This window comes from Zeugodacus cucurbitae, chromosome 2, assembly GCF_028554725.1.
Source record: "Zeugodacus cucurbitae isolate PBARC_wt_2022May chromosome 2, idZeuCucr1.2, whole genome shotgun sequence".
In the NCBI taxonomy this organism is placed as follows: domain Eukaryota; kingdom Metazoa; phylum Arthropoda; class Insecta; order Diptera; family Tephritidae; genus Zeugodacus; species Zeugodacus cucurbitae.
In genome coordinates this window covers 79,584,793-79,602,512 of record NC_071667.1, presented here as the reverse complement: position 1 = coordinate 79,602,512, position 17,720 = coordinate 79,584,793, and the positions used below count along the sequence as shown (strand labels likewise).

The 17,720-nt window shown below is 39.6% G+C and overlaps 3 protein-coding genes across 4 annotated transcripts in view; 1 reads left to right on the top strand and 2 right to left on the bottom strand.

The window, feature by feature from the left end:
* Positions 1-1,781: 1,781 nt before the first annotated feature.
* On the bottom strand, positions 1,782-4,061 carry LOC105220705 (protein YIF1B-B). Of its 2 annotated transcripts, none has more exons than XM_011197156.3 (4): positions 3,919-4,061; positions 2,994-3,559; positions 2,547-2,933; positions 1,782-2,471 (listed from the first exon to the last, which is right to left on the bottom strand). In XM_011197156.3, exons 1-4 carry the CDS (start codon positions 3,950-3,952, stop codon positions 2,238-2,240), a joined length of 1,221 nt encoding a protein of 406 aa, XP_011195458.1. In that variant the 5' UTR covers positions 3,953-4,061; the 3' UTR covers positions 1,782-2,237. The 2 variants fall into 2 exon arrangements, with proteins under 2 accessions (XP_011195458.1, XP_011195457.1); XM_011197155.3 differs by having other exon boundaries at positions 3,904-4,046.
* Positions 4,062-4,542: 481 nt separating this feature from the next.
* Positions 4,543-7,712, top strand: LOC105220706 (bifunctional purine biosynthesis protein ATIC). Its single transcript, XM_011197157.3, has 6 exons — positions 4,543-4,600; positions 5,417-5,499; positions 5,585-6,071; positions 6,187-7,206; positions 7,275-7,401; positions 7,470-7,712. Exons 2-6 carry the CDS (start codon positions 5,481-5,483, stop codon positions 7,587-7,589), a joined length of 1,773 nt encoding a protein of 590 aa, XP_011195459.1. The 5' UTR covers positions 4,543-4,600; positions 5,417-5,480; the 3' UTR covers positions 7,590-7,712.
* Positions 6,852-17,720, bottom strand: part of LOC105220707 (ATP-binding cassette sub-family G member 8) — a 41,923-nt gene continuing 31,054 nt past the window's right edge. Inside the window, exons 2-11 of the mRNA XM_011197159.3 lie at positions 12,678-12,811; positions 11,136-11,267; positions 10,835-11,068; positions 10,646-10,770; positions 9,987-10,546; positions 9,532-9,919; positions 9,001-9,470; positions 8,817-8,937; positions 8,469-8,749; positions 6,852-8,397 (exon numbers count right to left, since the gene is read on the bottom strand). Coding sequence (XP_011195461.2) covers positions 8,164-8,397; positions 8,469-8,749; positions 8,817-8,937; positions 9,001-9,470; positions 9,532-9,919; positions 9,987-10,546; positions 10,646-10,770; positions 10,835-11,068; positions 11,136-11,267; positions 12,678-12,808 — 2,676 coding nt within the window. The 5' untranslated portion in view covers positions 12,809-12,811 and the 3' untranslated portion in view covers positions 6,852-8,163. The remainder of the gene's footprint in view (positions 8,398-8,468; positions 8,750-8,816; positions 8,938-9,000; positions 9,471-9,531; positions 9,920-9,986; positions 10,547-10,645; positions 10,771-10,834; positions 11,069-11,135; positions 11,268-12,677; positions 12,812-17,720) is intronic.

The window sequence follows — 17,720 nt, the reverse complement described above, 5'->3', positions numbered from 1 at the left end:
ATAAGTTGCAAAGTTGATTATTGATAACGTTATTTCAAACCGACCCCGTTACGACTATATCCGACTTCCGAAGTATATTTTTAGTAATTAATTTTCGATTTCATTTTTTACAAGCAACGTTTTCCTTTCGACATATTGTTGTTGTTGTCAAACAAACATCTTTCAAAAGAAAGCTACTAAGTTAATGCTTCCTGGAATAACCTAAACTCGGTTCGTAACATAAACTTCGACTCAGCTAACGTGAAATCAGTAAATACAGTTGAACTCGAACTCTTGAATTGGCAATAGAGGTCCAAATTCATACAAATTGCCTTCCGTAACTCGATAAACTCAATCTAACTCGAGGTTTTTTTGTGGATTATAGCGATTCGAGTGAGGAAAGTTCAAGTGTATATGTCATATTTTTGTAATATTTTATTATGCGACAAAAAAACACAGAAGTGAGTCTCTTTCGAAAAAATAAAAAAAAAAATCTTGAGCCATAACAATCCTTCCTAAATACATAATAATTTGCCTTAATACTTGTATGTATATTTCGTTTGGATAGATGATGTATGTAAAATATAACAAAAATTTAATGTAAAAAGTGTACAAAGTTATGATTATTTAAAACAAAAACCAAAAAACAAACATTAAAAAACGACATTTATAATAAATTAGTAGATTAACAGTTTCAAATTGGTAAACATTTTGAAAATCACTAACGGTATGTTACAACAAAAAAAAAAACGAAAATTCGAAAACAATTTCAATGTTGGAAAAAATTAAAAAAAAAAATAATATTTTTTTTTGTAATTAATTAATATTAAATACTTTAGAGAGCTTTCTTTCTATATTGTATAAAACTTAAAATTAATTTATTAAAATCAAAAATTTGATAAATTAAGAGAAAGTGTTTGTTTAAATTGTTTTTTTTTGTTTTTGTTTTGCTGTTAAGTTGAGTAGTAGTGTTAGAAATCTTAGACTCTTATTAAAAAAAATAAAATTTTTGTTGAAATATCACACACACACATCCTCAAACATACATACATACACACACATATTTAATGTATTTTGTAATGTAATTAACATTTAAATGCATGAACAAACTACGAAACTCTTTAAACATAAACTAAATAAAAATTTATATAAAAAAGAAACTTAGCAAATAAAGCAGAACACGCTAGCAACTATTAACAAGCTAATTTGTTATAGACAATTTGAAAGCATTTTGGCGAAATGCATAAACGATAAAACGACAAATACATGCTATGTACATACATACATATATGTATATGTAGTGTACGAGTGTGTTGTAGTAGTACAATTCAAATACGAATGCGTACGACGAGTACATATATTTTCTAGAGCATAAGTTATTAAGAAAACATAATTAAAATAGTACTGACAATGATACAATGATGTGCGCGTTTTGATGATGATGCTGTTGAAGACGATGATGAAATTCAATAGTCATATGTGTGAGTTGTTGATGATGCAATCTACAAATGTGCGTTTGCAGAACAACTGTGGAGAGTTTTCATATAATTAAAGAGACTAAAGAATTCAATAAATATTATTATTACAAAAAATGCTCGGTGTTTCAAATGGATAGTTGTTCTATGAGGTGAGTATAGTGAGAGAAACGGTAGTAGATTACATTTAATGATGTTAGCGAAAATTGTAGAATATTAAGGTCAAAGGTTACAAAGAAAATTTTATAAAAAAACTATAATTGAATTTAAAAATTTAAATTCAAAAACTTTATTTTCCGAAATCTGATTAATATCATTCGCTTAATGTGTTTTTTCTTTCGTTATTTTTTTATTTTTATTTTAGTCATTCGCTAACAAAAATATGCTTAGAGTATGGAATCGAATTTAATATTTGTTTGTATGTATGTATGTATGTATATTCGTATGACAAAGCATTCTAATTAGTAATCTCTATTTTTGTTTGTCACAATAGTGCCGAAAAGCCGATTTCTTTATTTGTTTTTATAAAACTATCAATATCGCTTGTTCAAACCGCTTCGTTGAAAAGTTTCCACTATGTTTACTTTCACCTCCAATTCAGGCTACTTTTTAGGTTAACTTTGTTAAACAAAATTAGAATAGTTTTTTTTCTTGTTTTTAGTTACACATATAATTTATACGAAAATTCATAGTTTTTTTCCTTCCTTAAAGCAGCTTACAACAAAACACAATTCGTTATAAAAGTACACACACTGGTCATACTGAAATAAGCACGCTTAAGCATTAAAATTGCTCATTTTTAACCGCTAGTGCTGCAGCATCCGGAAAGTACAAGTGTTTCGACAGCAGAAATGATAAGAACGCTTGGCCGCCGACAATGAGAAAGAGAAAATACAGTTTACGCTTACGACCGCCGGTGTAATCGAGTTGCTGTGGATTGCCGTATGGATCATAGTTGATAGCGCCGCTGCTGACTGGTGCAGCATCGTGCAGTACTTTAGTCTTTAATGTGCGTAACTGTGAAATCGAGAGAGAGAGAGAGAGAGAGTTGTTTATTAGTTACACAAATGCTGTAAATTATAATCAGCATACCAGAAAGAAGCCCAGCGTAAGACTTGTGTAAAGCAATGCCACGTAATAGCCAACGCCATGGAATAGTGTGCTAACCAGCAAGCACGTTACTATTATGACGAATTTGTAACCGGCGAATGAGAGTAAATCCAATGTTTTCAGACTTGTTTTTATATTCACCACATACAGTGTGATCGAGTAGACAACCAATTCGAAGATGCTGTAAGCCAAAGCGCTGGACGCTTGTATGCCGAGTTGTTCGGGTGAGAAGCGATTCTGCAGGCCCAACATGAGACCAGCTACCACCACATACGTTATGTAGGCCATTGTGGGTATGTAGAGATCGGGTGCATTGATGTCGTAGCGTGGCTGTACGGGATTCTCTTGATCATACTTCAGTGACCAGTCCTAAAACAAATTAAATTATTTAATATTTTTTAATTTAAACTAAATATATACCTATCCTACCTTATGTGTGAATGGGAAGAGCAGTAAACGTAATTTATTTATAACGTATTTGTTGTCCACAGCGAAATAGTACTTCAATTTGGCAACGGATACCCACTTTTCAAATTGATTCTCCACCAACTGTTTGCCTTGATCGGCCAAACGCTGACCATATTGCATAGCCATATCTTGCACAATTGGCTGCTGGAACATAGCGAACTGTGGTGGCACACCTGTTTGAAATTGACCCGGTGCACCCATACCTGCTGCACCACCCATTGACATATTACCACCATACTGTGGCTGTGCTGGTGGCGCTGCAGCAAATGCTGTTGGCTGCGAAGTTGGTGGCGCAGCATAGCTGTAACTTTGATTTTGCACTGGTGCCGGTCCAGTGTTGAAACCACCAATGCTAGTGGGCGCTGGTTGAGGCGCCATACCATAACCTACATTCACTGCTGCTGTGGGATCTGGCATGGGTGCGCCAACATTTGGCTGCATATAAGCCAGCGGTGCGTTCATTGGTGGTGCGGGGCCCATTGCGTTTATGTCACTCACACGCTTAGGCTTGCGGGATGGTCCTTGAGCTTTTGTTGCAAGAGAAGCAGAAGATTAATATTAGCAAATATAGTTTTACTCTATTCGGTTAACAAAAACTGCAAGACGAAAACGCGCAGCACAAATACGCAACAAACAGATTAAGTTTTGTATTCTATGTTAGCATTAAAACAAATAAAACGAACAAGCAAAGAATTTAGCGATAAACTATATAACTACTGTTAGTACAGATTAAATTTTTTTAAAGGCCAAACAAAACAACTGCTAGAACACTCAACCACTTGGATTGTGGATTTATGCTTGCGGCAGCCAATCACCACCAGTTGAACCAAGTGTTTGCACCGAATTGTACTTGCGCTGTCTTCATCCTTACAGTTTTCCCACTTACGATTCCGGATCCCAGCATTTGGATTGTAGTTCATTGTGTTCTTTTAATAAATGCACAGTGCTGCGTTTCGAGAATTTCAAAATATTTATTGTAAATTTAGTAAGTATTTTAACTGCTAGTACACATCACCAATCAGATCAATTTGACAGTACCGCTGACAGCTGATGCTCGCGATGACGTTTCCTATTAGAAGCACCGATTGTGACCAGATGAGTTCAATTTGCTGTTGGGAAGGCAGATATGTTATATGAAATCAAGTAATATTAAACCCAAAAAATATCAAAACTTATTTAATTTATATATTTGTTTACTCTAAATAAATATGTACATGTTGCATATAAGAAAAACATATACTACAAGTTTTAAATGATTTTTTTTTAGTAATGAATGTATTAGAGAGATTTCAATAATTTTTTTGGCATTTATTTATTTTTGTGTTTTGACATTTTGGTATATTAGTTAGCACCTTTTTTTACTATAACTTTAACATTTTAAATAAACAATTTAGAGACAAGAGTTTAGTCAAAAAATAATAATCGATTCACGCCATATTCTTCTAAAATTAATTGTTTTGCACGTTCGTTGAATCTGGCAGCTCTTGAAGGGTCTAACTAATATCAACTTATTAAAATCTAATTAGAAGTAATATAATTCAGTCATAACGTGTATTTGGCTGACAGTGGTAATAACAAGTTTTAAATATTTTATATTAAATTAATAGTAGTTCTTTTACTACTATAATTTATTGTGTTCGAAGTGTCGGTATTGAAGATTAGCAAACATAAAACCAATATTTAAAGTTAAAATTTAAAAAGTTTGTATGCTTATACCCAAAATCGAATAAACACGATTTTTACCAACAGGCCTTAACTAAACTCGATGTTGTATTGGCCTCAGTACATAATCAGTAATTTTTGTAAACTATAGCTTTTTGTAGGCCGGCATTCAACAAGTTTTAAAAACCCACATGTTTACATTGATGCAAAGCAATTCGAGCCGCATGCGAAGGCAGAAAAACAAGTGCGCAGCCAGACTCATTTATATAAATATATACATATATACATAGATAGATATATAGACCCGCACGTGTGTAGCTGTTTACATATGTCTGGGTGGTTGCGAACGTGCTTGATAGGTTATGGGGTTGCCGAGTGCTGACGAAAGTAGTAGATAAGCTATGGTTGTGATTTCTTTACTCAAATCTTTACCGTCACCAAGTAGCGTCATGCTTGAGGATGTAATAACGTATGTTGCTTATTACTGATAACAAACATATGGTTCAAATCTGAGGTCAACAATTACAGCGATCATAATTATCGCCTGTTAGCCGAAAGCAATGCTCTGCTTATCGCTACCAATTGCAATGAGGGGTATTAAAAGCAGGTCATTGTTTGCAATAATTCAAAATAACAACTGAAAATAACGGACATGTTTTCGAAAATCTTTACTCCTAACATTGATAATAATGCGACCGAATTCATGCAAATTTCATTTACAGTTGAACTGTGTACGCAAACGGTCCAGATTCTCTTCCACATTTTGTCCAGTCTTCATAAAGGAAAATGGCAGCGAAACGTATTGGTGAGTACCCTTCGAATTATTGCTAATAACCACATTTAAACAAAATTATTCAAACAAATCTGTAAATTTCGAAATTTGTTTCCAGCTCTCCTAAGTGTCTCCGACAAAACCGGTCTAATTGATTTGGGGCAGAGTCTTGCCGCGCTTGGTTTCAGATTGGTCGCCAGTGGTGGCACTGCCACTGCTTTGCGCAATGTTGGTCTGGCTGTGGATGATGTCTCCGACATAACTGGCGCACCAGAAATGCTGGGAGGACGCGTTAAGACCTTGCATCCTGCCGTGCATGCTGGCATACTGTCACGCACCACCGAAAGCGATCTTGCTGATATGAAGAAGCAAAACTTCGATTTGGTCAGCGTGGTTGTGTGCAATCTGTATCCATTTGTGAACACTGTCTCCAAACCTGATGTAACAGTGGCCGATGCTGTTGAGAATATTGATATTGGCGGTGTCACTTTGCTACGTGCTGCAGCTAAAAATCACGCACGTGTCACGGTGATCTGTGAGGCTAGCGACTATGCGAAGGTGCTTGGCGAGATCAAGGAGCATGGCGATACCTCCTTGGAGACTAGGTAAGTTACATCTTAAGTATAATGTGACTATCTCTGGGAGTGTACTTTCAAGTAGCCGCATTCTGTTTGTTAATCTCATGTAAATAATGTTTGTATGTATGTATTACCATTTCAGAAAAGTTTTGGCGCTCAAAGCCTTCACACACACCGCCACTTACGACGATGCAATTTCCGATTACTTCCGTAAGCAATACTCTTCCGGCGTGTCGCAGCTCAACTTACGTTATGGCATGAATCCACAACAGAAACCCGCACAGCTCTTCACACAACTAGAGTCACTTCCACTAAAGGTGGTCAACGCTTCGCCGGGATTCATCAATTTATGTGATGCGCTTAACGGCTGGCAACTTGTGCGCGAACTGAAGAGTGCACTCAACTTGCCCGCCGCAACCAGTTTCAAGCACGTCTCACCGGCTGGCGCAGCCGTCGGCATACCATTGAGTCGTGAGCAAGCCAAGCTGTGCATGGTAGAGGATCTGTACGACAGCTTGACACCGTTGGCCACCGCGTATGCGCGTGCACGTGGTGCCGATCGCATGTCCTCATTCGGCGACTTTGTGGCGTTGTCCGACGTTTGTGACGCCGTGACTGCAAGAATCATCTCACGCGAGGTGTCCGATGGTATTATTGCGCCCGGTTATGAGCCCGCTGCATTGGAGATATTGAAGAAGAAGAAGAACGGCGCCTATTGCATACTGCAAATGGATCCCGATTATGAGCCCAGCGCGCTAGAACGCAAAACCATTTTCGGTTTAACTTTGGAACAGAAACGTAATGACGCCGTTATTGATGCCGCATTATTCTCGAATGTGGTTACGGAGAACAACACACTGCCGGAGCATGCCATACGCGATTTGATTGTGGCCACCATTGCGCTGAAGTTCACACAAAGTAATTCCGTTTGCTATGCACGCGATGGCCAAGTCATCGGCATTGGTGCGGGCCAACAATCGCGCATACACTGCACACGTTTGGCCGGCGAGAAGGCCGACAATTGGTGGCTGCGTCAGCACCCACGTGTTGCCGGAATGAAATTCAAGGCGGGCGTCAAGCGTGCGGAAATCTCGAATGCCATCGATAACTATGTGAACGGCACTGTGGGCAAGGACATGCCGCTCAGCCAGTTCGAAGCGATGTGAGTTGGATTGAATTATATCAAAAATTACTGTTTAATTTATTATTATTTTTGTATTGATGCTGCAGGTTCGAGGAGGTGCCCGCACAATTGTCGGTTCAAGAGAAAGCCGATTGGCTGCAACAATTGGATGGCGTCTCTTTGGGTTCCGATGCCTTCTTCCCATTCCGTGATAATATCGATCGCGCTAAATTGGTAAGTTTTCGTAATTTTTTGACTTCATAGAATTGTTATTATGCTTCTCTTCTCTCTCGTCTCTGCAGAGCGGTGTGTCATATATCGGCAGTCCGGCTGGTTCCACCAATGATGCCGGCGTTATTGCCGCCTGCAATGAGCACGGCATTGTGTTGGCTCACACGAATTTGCGTCTATTCCATCATTGATAAGCAATAAGCAATTTTATTAAGCCAATTGTGCCCCCACATATTGTTAAACATAATCCTCTTAGTGACAGTAAGCAACGGAAATTCTATATACAAATATACAAACCTATTTTTTCTAAACCAGACAGACGGCTTATCATTTCGCCCCTAATTGACAACACCACTTTCGTTTATTCTAAATTTAAAATATATATTTTCAGTGTTTGACGCTATTTATACATAAAACTTAAGCGCTTATCTCTAAAAAAAAATTTCAATCATGAAAATATTGTAGTCATGCATACATACAAACATGTTGTATACAAATTTTCAATCTGGAACGTGTTGGCTACAGTTATTTTAGTATTTTATAAAAATTATATGTTATATAGTATATATGTATATCTATGTATAATAATTACGTCGGTAAATGCGTTGTTAAAATGTGCGATTTTTCGGCTACAAACTATGGAAGTCAGCGTAAATATTTATTTTTTTTTCTTTCTGCGTTCTGCGACACTTGAGCGCACGTTCATTAACACTACATTTTTAAACTATTTATTTTTTGTTTTTTTTTTCTAAAAAAACTCTTGTTTTACATACGCTTCTGCTTCTTGCGGAACGTATTGCGACAATTGCACACGAAAATGAAGAATGTCACCACGAAGAGTATGACGGAGGCCAGCACCAAAGCCACGGTTGTAGTCTGCTCGTACGTCTCGCTGGGGTCGAGTATGTGATTGAGCGGCAGCAGCTGAAAGTCGACTAGCACATGCGTGCCGTTCGGTGGTGGGCACGGCTGCTGCACAATGATCTCTTGGTGTTGCACCTGTAGAAAAGAAAACAGTTTAATGATAGTACAAGCTTGTTGCTTAGGTCGGCTCTGAGCTGAATACAAACCTGCTTGTTGCGACAGAGCTGTAGGCCCGCCGAGTTGGCTAGCGTGTCTGCGCTGTATTCGTCTTGCACCAAAACCGGCAGCAACCACTTCTCCGGTGATATGAGCTGTGACCAGGACCACAATTTGGAGAGATTACGCGGATGCACGGCATAACCGCCCACAGCAGTCAGACCCAAAGTGATGAGTGTATTGAAAATAGTAGCGGACACCTTGCAGGGCATGAGGTGCGCGCAGAAGAGCCCAAGGGTTTGTATTACGGTGAGATAGAGCAGCATGTAGCCTGTGGATTGAAAATTAGATTAGCTTACATATAGATTTGTAATAATAAAGACTAAGTTGACGCTTACCCATATAGAGATAGATGCCGGCATCGCTGCTGGTCGAATAGGTGTACAGCCCTGCCATGCTGTGTGCCGGCAGCAAGTAGGCCAGCCAGATACAGAGGCTCGGAAAGAGTCCCAAAAGGCACTAGAAATGTAAGAACACTTTTATAGAAGACACTCTACAACAGCAAGTAAAAATAACACTTACCTGTATGGTAAAGTAGAGTCCGCGCGAGTATAGCCCCAAGCGTATGTCGCGCTCGGCATGTCGTCGGTCCTCTTGCGCATCGCGTATGGTCAGCAGTAGCAGGGGCCAGTAAGCCACCGCCATAACGCAGTGGTGATAACCAAAGCGATCGTTGTAGGTGAGTTGTGGATCGGACGCGGGCACATCCCAGAATATGCAACCGATGCAGAGGGAAAGCACCGCTGCTGCAATCAGTTTACTGATCCAGGTGAGCAGCGAACCCGGTTGTTTGTAGGCGGCAAAGCGTTTTATCAAAGCTTTCGTCTGTCCCCAGAAGCCGGCTTTTCTTGTAAAGTTCGGCAATGATGCCGGTGGTGCAGCCAGCGGCGGTTCGGAGTTCATTTGATCCCACGAATTTGCCAGTGATTCGATGCGTGCTGATGACTCCAGCATGGCGGCGGCTGACAAGTCATCCAGTGTAACTAAATCCACTGCAAGGAGAGTTAAAGTGTTTAATAGTTGTTTAAATATTTGCTTTAAAACTGCACTTACAATAGTAGTCGGCTGGGTTCTTGAAGGGCGGACACGGATAGCCCAACTCGCCCATGTGACGCGGCAAATCGGAACGGCTGCCGGAGAAGACAGTACGGCCGCCCGATAAAAGCAGTACACTTGAACACATTGAGAGTATTTCGAATGTGGGTGGCTGTAGTGTCATGATCACTATGCGTCCACCGCTAGCCCACTGCCGCAGATACTCTACCAAAAAGAATGTGTCGAAGATATCCATATTGCTAGTGATCTGATCGAGTATGAGCAACGACGATTGTGCGAGCAATTGACAAGCGACACTCAGACGTTGTTTCTCGGAGTGTGTGAGCGAGGACACATTCGAAGCGCGCACCGTAGTTAAGCCCAGATCCTCGATTAGCACATCCATCTATTGCGAGAAGATTTCACTTTTTTTATTAACATATTCTTAAAAGGTTTCACTGTCAAACACTTACCCTTTCCTTGAGGTCCGTTCGATCCAGTGGACCTCTCAACGCGGCATGGAAATTCAAAGTACATTGCACACTCATACGCGGATCCAGCGAGGATACTTTTAGCGCCGGCACATAACTGCACAACTCACGCAAGCCGCGTCTATTGATTTGTTGGCCATTGATGAGAATTTCACCACCCATGCGCTCGTGCAAACCCGCCAAGCACTCTGTCAACGCGGTGCCTTCACGTTGTGACGTTGCCATGATGGCGAATAAATCGCCTGCCTTTGCTTGCAGCGAAACACCACGTAGACATGGATTCACATCCAGGCAATGCACCTGTATATTGGGATAGACAAGGCCGATGCTCGAATGCTTCCGACTGGACATAATGTAGCTGGCGTGTCCGCCGTTCGGATGGTCTGAACTGCGATTGCGTGATGTGCCGTAAATACGTGACTCGCCGTAATCATAACCGATGACGTCAGCACCGCCGGCCAGCAAATCGGCTTCGCTGTGCGAACGATGGCCGTAATGCTTGCCATTCGGCATATAGTGATGAGTATTAATGTGGGTGCCAACTGTGTGGGGCGGGTGTCAGCGGAAGGTTGGAGTCATTATAGCAAAATTAACACGAGTATGCCAAAAAAGGCTGACGAATAAAGTAAACAAACACTTACCAGCAATGCTTGCGCGGCTGTTTGCCTGTCGCAGCGCCGTCATGGGTACGCCTTGAGCGCGCGATTCGGGACGTGAGCTTGGTATGCCGCCAATGGCACGGAAGTCCGACTCACTGCGGTATTTTCTATAAGAGGTAACACATATTTTAGATTGTGTATTATACATATATATTTCCACAGCAAACTCACCTCAAGTTGGGCGGCACACGACTGCGCGTTGTTTCGTTGTCACTGCTATCGTAGCCCGATGAACCTGCTGGCGGCACACCTGAACTATCGCGGAAACCACGATTGACACGACCGCGCACACCACCCGGTCCTGGACCCGGCGGTCGGTGTGAACGTTGCGAACCGGCATTGGGTGGAAATACGCGCGGCAGTCCGAATTTCAAATATGTATACATATTCGAGCCCAAGGGGGACCTAAGCGAAAGAAAATACAAATAGTTGTTAAGAATAGCTTCTGACTGTCACCGCAGCGAGCACTTACTTCGGTCCGTAGCGCGGATGATTGAGAATTGATTGCACTGTGGTGTCGCGTAACTGGAAATTTCCATATGGCAGCGGTGATTTGTCCGATGAGCCCAAAGCGGAGTCGGTGAAGTCGGAGTTGAGATTTTGTCTACAAATGGGGAGAAGCAGAAGGAGAAGAGCGTAACAATGAGCAGGAAAATTACATTTAATTCAAGCTCCGGTGTGCGGTTTTCTATCTATGACATTATGAATTTCTTTTATTATAACCGTAAATGCAGAGGGACTGATGTGCAATAACAACAAAAGAGAAATGTATTGAGGTTGGTTGCAGGGGCTTGGCATTCAACGCAATGCTTACACGGCCCATCATGCAAGGTGTGGTGTATTGTGTTTGGAACGCTACCTGACATTGGCTCTTGCGACTCAACGATTTTGATTAACGTCAAAAATCAATCATTGTTAATTTATGAGCACTTCCGCCAGTGCGCAACTACTCAACCGCAGAATGCAACGCCGTAGCTTCGTTTGCGGGCGTTGCAACCCACATAACTATGAGACCACACAGTCCTAATTACATTTGTACGCACACAAGCGGAAACTGGTAATAGAATAAAACCTAAAATAGATGTATGAGTGACAGGTGCGCTTCGTGCGTAAAGTGTCCACTTTACGATTTCTCATCGAGCATTAATGTCAAACGTTTGGAGGTCGAATTGATCAAATGAAGGCACCTTATTTGACAGAGTATAAGTAGGGATTGATAGCAATGTTAGAGAAGAGCGATAAGTATAAGTGATGCGAAGATGAGGTAATACAGTGATCGAGACCTTGGATGGTCGCAAAGAGCAAAATCTGGCAAAAACAGAATACAAAAAGTGGAAAATCGATACCAAAGAAACGTGTCCACTGATTCTTGGTGTTACCAGATTTTGGCCCATTTCTGTTTCATACCCATTGTAAACATACAAAAATGCCGAGTTTGAGACGAAGAGCAACCTGAAGAGATTCAAAAGCTGCCATTTCATCCAGAAAAAACCGAACGGCGAAATCATCATATTTCCTCAAAAGTAATGTCGGTGAGATCTGAATCGTCGGTGGCGACCGTTAACGTTTAATGTCTGAAAGCTCATGATCCCGGCGACATTTGGTTTCAACAATACGGCGCCACTTCCCACACATTGTATAAGTCCATGGATTTATTGACAGAACATCACGATGAGCAGATAATTTTACGTTTTGGGCCGGTCGATTGGCTACCAAGATAGGGTGATAACACACTATTGGAATTTTTGCTGTATATGTAAAATATAAAGTCTATGCAGATAATCCCGCTTCGACTTTTATAAACACTCGAGGGAACTTCGAATGGATCACACTTAGAAACCCACTGTCTTGGGAACAGAATCCTCTGAATTGATATCACTTTTATAACCACTCTATAACAAACTCTCTTTCCTAATTGTATATTCTTCGATTATCTTTAATAACTTATGATGTTGGTCTAAAATCATAGCTCATCCTTTCAGGTCTCTAAAGTTTAGCCCTTAAAATAACATACCTATATATCGACCATGCATGTAAGTCCTCTGAGGCCGCAGGCGGCTGTGGTGTATGGGGACCGTGAGGTACTGAATAACGGCGCTCTTCGCGCGATATCTTTTTCGATGCATTGAAATTGCTTAACTCCATTGTCTGCAAAGATAAAGAAAATTTTCAAATATAATTTGTATTATGAAATCTCATATAAAACGCAACATAAAAATATTCGCACAAAAAATCGGGGTAAAAATAAAAAAAGAAAAGGAATTATAAAAAAAGCATTATCAAAGACATTAATATTGTCCAAGCACAAAAAGAACCTTCACAAACATTTTCACACACTGCAAAAAGTGTCTTAAGTAATACCGCGTAAACCCAAAAAAAGGACAGAGCGACTCAAACACAAAAACGGTTGGGAAAAAGTTGACCGTTTGTGGAAGACGAACACTTTAAAGCACTTTGTTGTTAACTGTTGTTAGCATTTTTCCCATTAACCGCCGCTTGGGGCTAGAAGCGGTTTTAACAACGGTTTTACAAGTTTTTTTTTGTTGCGTTATAATTATAATTATGACTTTGGTGGCAGGTACCACTTCACGGTGGTGTCTCTCATAGGTGGCACTCATAGCAAAAAAGCACACATTATTTCCACAGAAGACGTAGCAAAAGAAGTATTGTAGGGCCTCTCAAGCCTACTTTGTCATTTTAATACGCACTCAACACATCATCAGTTATATGAATGCTTACAACTAGCCGCTGTAATGAACCCTAGCAAATATTATTTATTACTTTCCTTCCACGAAAGCCGAACAAAGAAGCGGAGCGCGAAGGCAAGTGGCAATGCGCCAGTAGCATTACAAATTAGCAACTCTGCTGCGCCGTTCTGCATCTAATTTTACTTTCCGTTAACGGTTTTTTTCAACGGAAAGCAACAACAATAAAGTTGAATTAGGTCAAGCATCTGGCCGCGCGGGCATTCACTCAAGAGCTATAGACGCCATAGTAGCCATAGAGCGCGGTGTGCGCTTGGCGCCCAGCTTCCACTTCGTTGAACGCGGTAAAAAAACACGTGACACGGTAATTTTGGCGTTTTAACATGAAACCCAGTTAGAATTTGCAGAGTTTAAGCGTTTTTTGATTTTTTTAGCTTTCAAGCTTTCTTTGCTTCGAAATTCACATTTATGGTAATTGGTTGTACTCACATGCATACATACATATATATTTACCAGTCTTTATATGAAATACACGCTTATGGCGCTGCGCTGCTGTTGCGCACGCGCTTTATCCGCCAATAAGGTATTATTGACTAACTGGTGTATTTGTGTTAGCTTATTCACTAAATGTTGTTGTTGTTGTTTTTTGAGGTTTTTACCTGAACTCTGTTGTTCGGTCAGCAACATTCCTTACCAGTTAGTATTTGTTTTCTTATTTATAGTTTTTTGCTTGGAGAAAACCTCAATAATCGTATATACATATTTATAATAGTATTTACTTGTGTATTAGTGTACACAGCAACAACAACAAAATTGGTCATATTTGCAGAAAAGATTAATGAAGTCTTTTATGTTTGCTTTTGTTGTACCAAATCTTATCTTATTTATCCGGCTTCTTTATCTAAGATATTCTCCATTTTTGATTGTTCGTTCTTGCTAATTCTCAAGAAATGACAAATAAGTATGAAAACCAAGTCTTTTGGAAAAATCAGTTCTTTAAGAATGTCAATGAAACATTGGAAACAATGAAATTGGAATAACACTGCGCCAAAAATCTTGAGATTAAAGTTAGCTAGCTCTAGAATAAAAGCTTCAAAAACCGCAATCAAGTTTTATTTATACAAAAAATTTATTTATACAAATGGCTACTCAGAGTGACTTACTGTCAATATTATTCTTTCGTTTTCTCGTTTTTTTCCTTATATTCTTCCTTCTCTATATTCACCCTTACAAAATTAAGAACACATTTCTTATTGAATAAACGTCCCAATCTAATGCTATCGTGTTTGCTTTAACATTCACACATTCTCTCTTTTAACAATAACACCTATACATTTATACATCGAAATTGCTGTGGCGGTCAGAGTCATTAAATTTTCAAATGATTCATAAAATTGTTCAAGCAACGGCGGAAGAATCATGACACAAAAATGTCTGATATTTACCTCAGCGGGTTTTTTGTAGCAATTAAGTTTTGAGCCGTATTATTCGCTTGGTTATTTTTAATATCTTGTGTACACTCAGAGATATACTATACATATAAAAGCTCAATTTTAATAGCGACTTGATCAGAGATGAAATGATCTTACATCCATTGAAAGGAAATTAAAAATGTCATAAACACTTTTACACTTGTGGATATGGGTACTGAAGTATCTTTTTACGGTATATCAGTGAGCACAATCATTAATTCGCTTTTAAGCATCTGTTTTATAGCTTTTGAGGTCCTGTTGGGATTATACAAAAAGCTCTTGGGTATATATATTATTTATATTATCCTCCGTAACAAGATTTATTAGAGTATTGTGGAAATCAAATAGTCCGAAGTCTGACAGGCAATAGTTTTATAACTTGTTTTATCGGAATCATTAGCAAGACAAATCCTGATCATGAAGATGAGATACTGATAGGAGGTATTATTACAGGTTTATTTTTATAAGATATACTTCGATTGGAAATATATTTTTTTTATAGTTATACAGAGTATACTAGTTTTGTTAACCTAACGGTTGTTTGAAAGTTCTAAAACTAAACGAGTCAGATTTAGTTATATAGTAAGTTGGTAAATATCTCCCTTCCGCGTTTTTCTCTTTATTCAATGCTTTATAAAAAGTGTTACAGTGATCGGATTTAGTTGAAATATGCATCGTTTCGTTCGATAATATGTTTCCATCTAGACTGCAACTTCACAATACCCCCTCGTAGAAACCCACCTCCTTATTTGCGAAGAACTCGGACAGCCACTTTTTACAAGCCTCTTTTGTGGTCAGCTTTACACCACCAAGGGCGTTCGCCATGGAACAGGAACAGGTGGTAATCACTTGGCGATATATACGGGCTGCCTGAGCTCCCGTAGCTTCTGACGATGTGTGTGGTCTGACGTTGTCCTGTTGGAACACTACATCCTTCCTGTTGGCCAATTCTGTACGATCGCCTGCTTCAAGCGGTCCAGTTGTTCGCAATAGATGGTAGAATTAAGCGTCTGGCCATATGGGAGCAGCTCATAGTGGATGATCCCCTTCCAATCCCACCGAACACACAGCAAAACCTTCCTGGCCGTCAATACCGGCTTGGTCACTATTTGGGACGATTCACCGGCCTTTGACCACGACCTATTTCGTTTGATATTGTCGGATGTGATCCATTTTTCGTCGCCAGTCACCATCCGTTTCAAAAATGGGTCGAGTTCGTTACGTTTCAGCTGTTGAAACTAATCATGTATAGCGTCGTTTTGTAGGTTATGTCAAGACCTTTCAAAGATGTAAAGTCATAAATAAATATTCAAATTGAGTAATTTAATTTCAAGTGCATTAGTCTTAATTAGCTGTTAAAAGTAGAATTCGAAATCACTTGACTTCAAATTTAGTTCGGAAAATTCACAAGTTTCACAACAGCTGTCAAGACTGTCTGCATACTGAATGGCTTGGCGGAAATTAGATTCGCGCAATTTTCACAGGAAACTCATTGGACAAGTGAATGCTGATTATTTATGACTGCAATTACATTGAAGTTAATTACATTTTTGTATAACCACATGTACCACTAAAATACAACCCTGTGCAAATGTGCAAATTTGCGCATTGAGCAGCGCAAACAATAAGAACCGAATATTACGCCATCGACTAGTTCTAGTTAATGCTTTATTCCTCGTTAATTACTGTTGGAGTTTTCTACTGCCATGCTGGTTACTTGGTACTTATGGGTCATGGCGCGGATGGCGCGGCATGCGCATGCAAATGAGCTTTTAATTAAAGTTGCAACTCAAGCAATCGGAGTCAAGCGAACACAAAAGACGCATAAGCGTGCGAATATGGTTACATGGATTACGTAAGCACAACCAGCCGGACCAATATGGATGACGATTGCGCGCCTGCTTAGCTTCGGTTGGTGGCCTATGGATGGCGAAGACAAGTAGACGCTGTGCAGCCAACGTGGACCATATGTGGCAGCCACAGTGGCAATGGCTTGGCTAATAGTTAGATAGACGCTAACCAGCAAGCGTAAACAAGCTTAAAGTAACCACAACAACAAGTTACAGTAAATAAGTAAATGCAACAATGACAACAAAGCGCCAAATAAATTGGCATTGTTGAGAGGCTAGGCGCAGTCGGCGCCACCACCGCAGCAGCTACTGTTTATGCTGGCGCGCCGGTGCAACGAGGCGTATGAATTTCCGTTTTGTTGTGCGCATGAGTTTTTGTTGTTGTAAAATGTTGAAAATTATTTAAGCGCCCCGAGAAAGGTACATAAACGCTCGCTATGAATGAACCGCAAAAATATTAGATGAAAATTAGCAACAATTTGCAACAATAATAACAATGCATGCATATAAATATTGTTTTTGTAAATATATTTTAGCTTTTATATTTTTTTTTTTTTCATATATTTGTATGAAGAGGTGTATGCATTTCTTGTATTGATTAGCTGATAGCCGGCGAATATGACGCGAATGAAATCGCTGACGCAGCTTTGATATATACACCTTTGCACATATGTATGTATGTAGTTGCAGTTGTTTGCTTATATGCTTGTGTATATTTACATATACATAAAACACTTTTACTTTCTACATTGAATGGCCGGGTTCAATGCACACAGCACACAACACAACACTTTGTTAATGTTTTGTTAATTGTGTTTATTGTTATTGCTATTGTTGTTCTTGTTGTGATTTTTATTTATGATCACGCCGGCATAGTAGGCCAGTTGTTAAATAGCTATGACCACAAAGCAACAATGTGAATTACCTTTTAATCGCATATGGAAGTATGAGTACATGCGAGTTTTACATATATACATATACATGCATATTTACAGTTAATGTTTGTAAATTTATGTGTCGGCATAATAGC